At 42.1% G+C, this 7,298-nt stretch overlaps 1 protein-coding gene across 2 annotated transcripts in view; it reads left to right on the forward strand.

Annotated features, from left to right (window-relative positions):
* The window catches only part of SUSD6 (sushi domain containing 6), a 123,811-nt gene extending 118,778 nt beyond the window's left edge, over positions 1-5,033 (forward strand). For both annotated transcript variants that reach the window (XM_074290491.1, XM_074290490.1), the window contains one exon: positions 453-5,033. In XM_074290491.1, the coding sequence (XP_074146592.1) occupies positions 453-478 (26 nt within the window). In that variant the 3' untranslated portion in view covers positions 479-5,033. The remainder of the gene's footprint in view (positions 1-452) is intronic.
* Positions 5,034-7,298: the final 2,265 nt, after the last annotated feature.

Below are 7,298 nucleotides of genomic sequence, written 5' to 3' on the forward strand. Positions count from 1 at the left end.
TCAGTAGTCTATGTGGACTGTGAAAATACAGCCTTGGAAGCTGGATTTTGGGAGATAGTCTGGCTTTTTGATGAAGGAAACTGCAAGAACGAAATTCTAGGCCTGGGAAGGAGATTGGCATGTTCCCAGAGCAATAAGGAGAGCTGAAGGGCAATATCAAGAGAACATGAGAGTTTAGGGAAGAGGGTGGTGGACTATATTCTACATTCTGTAGAATGTTGGACATTGGACTTTGTCTTGTGGACAATGGGGAAAATGTGAGATTATCCTCAGCTGTCCTTTTCCATACCTTCTCTGGTTCCCTAGAAGTATAAGTAAGAGGACTTCCTGGGTATTTTATTTTTGTGACTTAAACTTTTAGACAGAAGACTCTATATATGGAGAACTCTGTAATCTTGACAATGGATTGAAGCAAAGAGTGTTAACCAATTTTTTTCTTGCATCTCTTTTAGATATTCCATTGTTGAAAGAAGCATGAAGTTTGCTGCTGCTGTCTTCATGTGGCCTCCTTCCCCCTTATGTTATTCCTGTCTGCCCCCTCCTCATTTTCCTTTGGGTTCTGAGCACTCTGTGCAGCCTCCATCCCCCATCTTACACCCCTCTGCCCTGGTGATTAGAGCAGCTGCCCAAGGTCTCTCCTGGCCAAACATCCAAAGGAAACCTTGTTGGGCAGCCAACAGGGCTGGTCCCATATTTGGCCTCTCCTGCCTCTCTCTGTCTGAAACTTATTTGAGTGAGCTGAGATTGGGCCCTTCTTTTCTCCCTCACAACCTCCTTGGGCCTCTTCAGCCCTCCCCTCAGCCAGCTGTTTAGCATTGGCCCCCACAGGCCATAACGCGGCTGTCTTCTTGTGCCTTCCCCCGGCCCCCAGGCCGTTGGCTCAACACTGGCCTGAGTGGTTGCGCTATTGCTGCTGCTATTGCTGCACAGGATGCAAAAGGTCTATGGGGTCAGTGCCCCCTCCATTGCTGTTGGCAGCAGTAAGCTCGAGATTGAGAGCATGCTGGTGAGGAAAGGCTGCTGGGTAGGGGCAGTTATTATGGGGAGATTGGAGATGAAGAAGAGGGGTATTAACCTCCCAGTGGCTGCCTCATGAAGAGTAGCTGTATATTTGGATAACATATTTGTGACTTCTTTAACTATTTAATAGAGGGATTATTGAGAATCATGCCAGTTTTCAGCAATTCTGTGTTGATCAGTCCAGGGGCCAGCAATGTTGACCCCTCTTTAATTGACATTTTTAGGGGGGTACCTGGGAAAGAGCTCAGAGGGGAGGGAGAATACATGGATGCAGCAACTCTTATCTTTTTAATATGCAAGACCCCACTTACTGGTCCTGGCTTTCTCAGCCATGACTTTTATCTCTCCTCCATTCCCTAGATTCTAATGGAAAGCAATGTATGGCCTCCTGGGTTTGTTTTCTTTTTCTCAGGCCCCTGTGGCAGTGTTCCATCATCTGTAGAAAGAGGAAGAAAAGTCAGAAGCCATCTAGTATCTATCATCATTCCCTCCCCTGCACATGCTGTTTTCCCAGGCTTGCAACTAGCATTTTGGGCAAGTTGCATCTTTCTGGGTGTGTGGTGATATTATGGAGTTGGAGGAACTCGTGTGCCCTCCCCTCTCCCACTCACAGTGCCTTGGGTGTGGCTGTAGGCAGCCTGAACCCTGGGTCCTGAGCATTCCTGTCAACACAGTCACGTGCCTTAGTAACTGTCCCCAAGAAGCACCCTGCTACTTAGTGCTGCTGCTTTTCCCACTTGACCCTTTCCTCTCCTTCCCCCACCCTCCTCTCTTTCCCCTTTGTCACAGCAGACAAATGACTTTCTTGTCTTCCTTGGAGCTCAGGAAGAAGGGCTAAGAAAGAGCCTGAGCTACCACCCTTATTCCAGTAGCCAGACGCCTTGTTGTAGGTGAATATTCTGCTACTGAGGCAATTAGGTTGAGGGAGAGGGGGAGAAGGGTACTCTAGAAAAGCCATGTGTGTTTGGGGTACAGACACCATTCTCCAGAGCCATTGGTTTCCTAGAGGAAAGACCAGAGTCCAAGCATTTAGGCTGTTTATAAATTGCATGACAAAGCCTCCCAAAGACAGCTTCCCTGATGTTGTGCTTACAAAGCAATTTAATGACACTCTTCATTTGATCATTGTGAGACCTCAGAAAGACATTGGATAAAAGGTATCAAGGCTTGGGAATATTTTAGAAGCGCTGGGGCAGAAGACTTGGAAGATAACCATCTTTTATTTTTCTCCCCTAGCTTTCTTGTCAGGATGATAGTAATAACTTCCAACTATTATGTAACCTGCTCAGCAAAGCCTTAGGGACTACCTCTAGCTATCTTAGACAATGGGAATAACCACAAAGAACAACTAGAAAGAGAAGCTTCTATCAACCAGCAGTGTGGCTGCCTCTCCCCTTAAACAACCTTACACATCCTTATACACTGCACTTTATTGCATTGTCATTGTTTCAGCAACAAGAAGCAGTTTTGTCTCCTCCTTGAGTAGCTGACATTTATATGATGCTTTAAGGTTTGCAAAGCATTTTGTAAGTGAAGTGCCTGTTATATGCCCCATTTACTTTCTTCTCCTTTGTCCCCTACCACCATACCCACATAACTTTTACCCAAAGCCATGTGAATTGATGGAAAATTGGGGAGAGGCCAGGTAAGAAGACTCTCATACCAGACACTGCTGCTTCAAAGATGAAATTAAAGCCAGGAGAAGGCTTCCTGCCATGAAGTAGAATGGTTATCAAGTGACCCCCTGTCTCCACAGTCACTTTTATTATCTAGAATTGCAGGCAGCTTCTGGTTCCCAGGAAGAAGGGAGGGAGAGTCCCTCATGATCACTGCTGTCTGGCCACAAGTAGAGTGAGCCCAAATCCTTCCTCTCAGTCTTCCTAAAATGATGAAAAATAAAAACAGTTGAGAGAGAAACAATCCTGACTTCTTGCCAAGCTTTCAGCTTGTTTGAATATCTGCATGTACCTCTGGCTCAGGATACCAGAAATAAAGAGAAGTTTTTTATCTTGTTTTTTTGTTAGAGTGATCTTCTCCTCAGAGAACACAATCCAGGACCCTGTGCTTACCACAGAGCATGTGGACTTTTTGCTGGCCCTTTAAAAAGGGAAAAAGAAAAGCTTCCATTTCTGGATCTCCTTTCCACTGGTCTTGCTCAGACACATTAACCTACCCAGGCATTTGACTACCTGTCCAGACATGCTGCCATGTTAGGAGGAAAAAGTGAGGAGGAAAATAAATCCAGGAGTCCTTTCTCCCCACCTGCTTTGGATACCAGAATATAAAATAATGGCAGAGTTGTTGAGAACTCTGTATTGGATTAAATTAGATGACTTTTGTTAAACAGCCCATTTTGTACTGCTGGAATTGGGGTTACATGTTAGCTGCTAATAACCAGAACAGCTTCAAATAGAGTAATTCCTTCCCTCCCCCAAAACAACCTTTTAATGAATCCTTAGCAGGAAAACACCCTGCATTTACCTCCTTAGTACTGTTTCCAGGACTCATAGGCTTTACTTTGACAACTGCAAAGGGATTCAGGGAGTTTCACAGCTGCTTTGAGGTGGGTCCTGGCTCAGAAACAAAGACATGCTTTATTGAATAGAGCAACTAGACTGATTGTTGGTGGTCCCTAGGAAAAAAGTGTACCTAAGGGAGCCCTCTTTGGATGGGAATGAGACAAACTATGTGGCAAAACACTGTAGGTGAAATAAGTAAAAAGCATTTGTCAGCTTTTCAAGTCTTAGGAAGATAATGAACAGCACCAAAGGACTAAGTTTTTGAATTTTCCTTTTTTTTTTTTTTTTGCACAGAAATATTCTGTCTGCCTCAGTGCAAGTTTATGTCCTGTTGACTTGCACCATCATAATTACTTCAAAGAGAACCAGTATACAGGGAAAACTCCTTTTAAAGTAATACCTGTTCTTTGCAATGCCTTAGTTTAATATTTTGCCATCTCTGCAGTTTACTTTTCCAACCTCCCATTGCACCTGGTGTAAACTTGACCACTTTGGTTCTGTGCTGTCCGTTCTCCCTAGTTCTGAATTGGGATTCCAGCATTGCCCAGGAAAACTTCTAATTCTACTTCCTACTAAGTAGATTTTGTTAGATATAGCATCTCACTGTACATTCTATAAATCTTGTTTAAAAACAAAATCTAAACTAATATCCTTTTCTGCTTTCATACTTTGAATTTACCTGTCTCCTTCCTACTAATGAGAAGCTACCTAGCAAGACAAAGGTATAGTTTTCCTGCCTCCTAGCTTAGCTTTCAAGTTCTTTGCTTGCATACCTCTGCTTCCTCCATTTTTACGGAAGCATGTGAGCACAGAGAATGGAATATGCCATAAGTATGTCTTGGCTTAAGAAAGAAAAAATACAGGCTCTACAGTTAGGTTCCAGATGTGGGTTGGAGATGACAAAACTGCCTTTCCCACAGGAACCATTTGGCTTCTTTTCATTGCCTGTTGGCTGGAAAAGAATCAAATATCACTTTTTTTGGTGGGGAGAGGGGAGAGCTTTAGACAGAGTTTTGGTTGAGCACTGTACCTGATAGTTTCCATGAAAAGAAGGAAAGAATAGATTGGACTTTACTAGGAAACAATGTGTGTTTTATTTTCAGCTTAAACTTGAAGTTTTCAAATGAAAGGCCCAAAAGACTCACTGAGCCCTCTGCCAAGCAGAGGAAGGGAGTCAGGGAGGGACAGTGTGGGAACTGAGTTGTCAGACTTGGTGGCCTTCCATGAATTTCTTCAGTTCTTATCCAAATTGCACCACTATGGAATCCTTTGCAGAATGGTACTCATTTATAATGTGGGACTTAAGACAATAGATATGTAATTGATGTGCAGGATATCCTTTTTTTGCTTTATTTTATAAACATATATCCTGTACATTGAAAGGGTGTGAAGATAGTATTTTAATATTTGTACAAAGTTTAATTTAATTTTAATTGTTCTATGTATATAACTGCATTTCTAAATAATAATAAAAGCAAGTTATTTTAAAATGAACAAGCAGAATGATCTTTCCAGAAATTTTTTGCTAAAAGTTTGATATGCAATTCATGGTTAATGAATGAGCTAGAGTGAAGATGATTTTAGCTAAGTATTTACAGGATTGTCAGAGATATCCATCCAATTTACTTTATACTACCTGTACAGAGCACTACTGAGTGCTGGAGGATCAAACACAGTCCCTATGATCACAGAGCTTATATTATCAGGAGAATAGATAGAATTGACACTATACATGGGAAGCAAAAGGTAAACCCTGAGCTACTTGTGGTGCTACAGTGGTAAGATTGGGGAATTAGGGCAAGCTTCCTAAAAGAGGAGGTACTTGAATTGAGTTTTGTAATGCTTTGAAATTCAATAGACCAAGGAAGTGGACTAGAACCCGCAAGGCATTTCTAGCAAAGATTGTAAAGGAGCTGCAAATATGTGACGCAGGATGGGCAGACGGTGGACACTATCATGCATTGTGGGATAATCAGACTGAAGAGTGCAGTGTAGGGCCTTGAAATAATTAAGCTGAATGGCTTACAGGGAAGTCATAAATTTGACCTTGACTTTATTGGCCTCCTGGTAAACAACTGAAGGAATCAGCCACAGGATACAATCAAAAGGTAATGTGAAGAACTTAGAGATGCTTAACAAGGGGACCATGGTGGATATGCCGGTTTTTCCCCACCTTTTTAACTGAAATCCAGCATTTCTTTTCATTATGAATATGGGCATACGACATTCTTAGAATGGGGTTCCTCACACAAAAACATTGGACTCCTGCACTAATTCATTGCTGAGGTTTTTTTCTAGTTGCTCTGATGTTCCAGCATTTAGAACAAAAGTTGCACAGGTGCTATTGGGAAAATTCACACACACCCCTGCCTAACCAGCTCTACATTCCTCCACCCCCATCATCTTGAGGGCTGTGGTAGGTGGCCCTCAGAGACAAGGTGGACTTTGCAATCCAGTGACTAGGAGCCCCATTTCCCCCTTATTCATTTTAATATGAACACAAATGGCAGAGGATTAGGTCTGGATGAGTTTTGATCTACATTGAAGTTATCATTACACGATAATTCCACTAAAACTCACTCTTGGATTTCCCTATTACTGTTCAAGGGCATCATCTTTCCCTCACCCAGGTTCACAACCTTGGTACTCAACTAATCATTCTCCCATATATCTAATCTATCAATGAAACTTGTCTTTAAATCCCCAAAGGTTCTGCATTCACCCCCTTCTCTCCAAATCATATAATCCTTACTCTAGTTCAGGTCCTCATTCCCTCTTGCCTGGGCTATTGGAATTGCCTCCTAACTGGTCTCCCTCATGCAAATCTTTTGCCATGCTTTAGGAAATTGCCAAAATGATTTTTCTAAAGCACGTCTGACTTTGTTACTTCTCTAGTCAACAAATTCCATCTTTGCATAACCCCTTTACTTATGTTGTGCAAAAATATTCAAAAATTACAGGAGGCTGAATTTTCCTGATCTAGTCAGAGAATCTTGCAATTTAGAACTATAAGGAAAACCCAAGGTTGTCTGGTTCTCATTTTACACTTAAGGGACCTAGAGCCCAGAGAAGTGATTTATTCATGATCACATTGCTGTGAACTCCCATCAAAAAGGATTTAAGAAGTGATGATAGCCTGGACGGGGAAAAGGCTTCAGCTCTCCTTATCTCCTTAACTCTCAGCCTCTCAAAGATGCCTTTCACTGTGAAAAAGAATTATCTATTTTTCATAGGGATAGATGAAAAAGTAAAACATGTAAAAAGCATTTCTAAATCCTATAGCATATTAATTGTATAACCCCAGGTAGAGAATCCAAGAAGTCTAATGTCTAATTTGGTCTTAGAAAAAGAAGGAATCTTAAGGTTTCAAATCCCTTCCCTCTCTAATTTCCCACTCAAACAAATGGTTCTGGTTAGTTCCTGCCCCCCCCCAGATGTCTAAATAACTATAAGAGTCAGAGAATATTGGGGCTAGAAAAGACTTATTATATAGATGAGGAAACAGGCCAAGTGAGAGCGATTTGTCTAACGTCACACGAGAAGCAAGTAGCAAAGCAAAATTCAAGGCCAGGGCCTGGAACTCTTAAGGCCAATGCTCTTTCCTGTATCACACTACCTTGTAGGTACCCTCCCTGTCAGTCATCCTGCTCTAATGCATACTGTCCAGAAACACCAACTTTATCTTCTTTAAATGTTCATGTAATGGAGGGACTGGCTAAGAAATCCTGGGACTTAGAAGCTGAGATATAGCCTGCTCAG

This window comes from Sminthopsis crassicaudata, chromosome 2, assembly GCF_048593235.1.
Source record: "Sminthopsis crassicaudata isolate SCR6 chromosome 2, ASM4859323v1, whole genome shotgun sequence".
Taxonomy (NCBI): domain Eukaryota; kingdom Metazoa; phylum Chordata; class Mammalia; order Dasyuromorphia; family Dasyuridae; genus Sminthopsis; species Sminthopsis crassicaudata.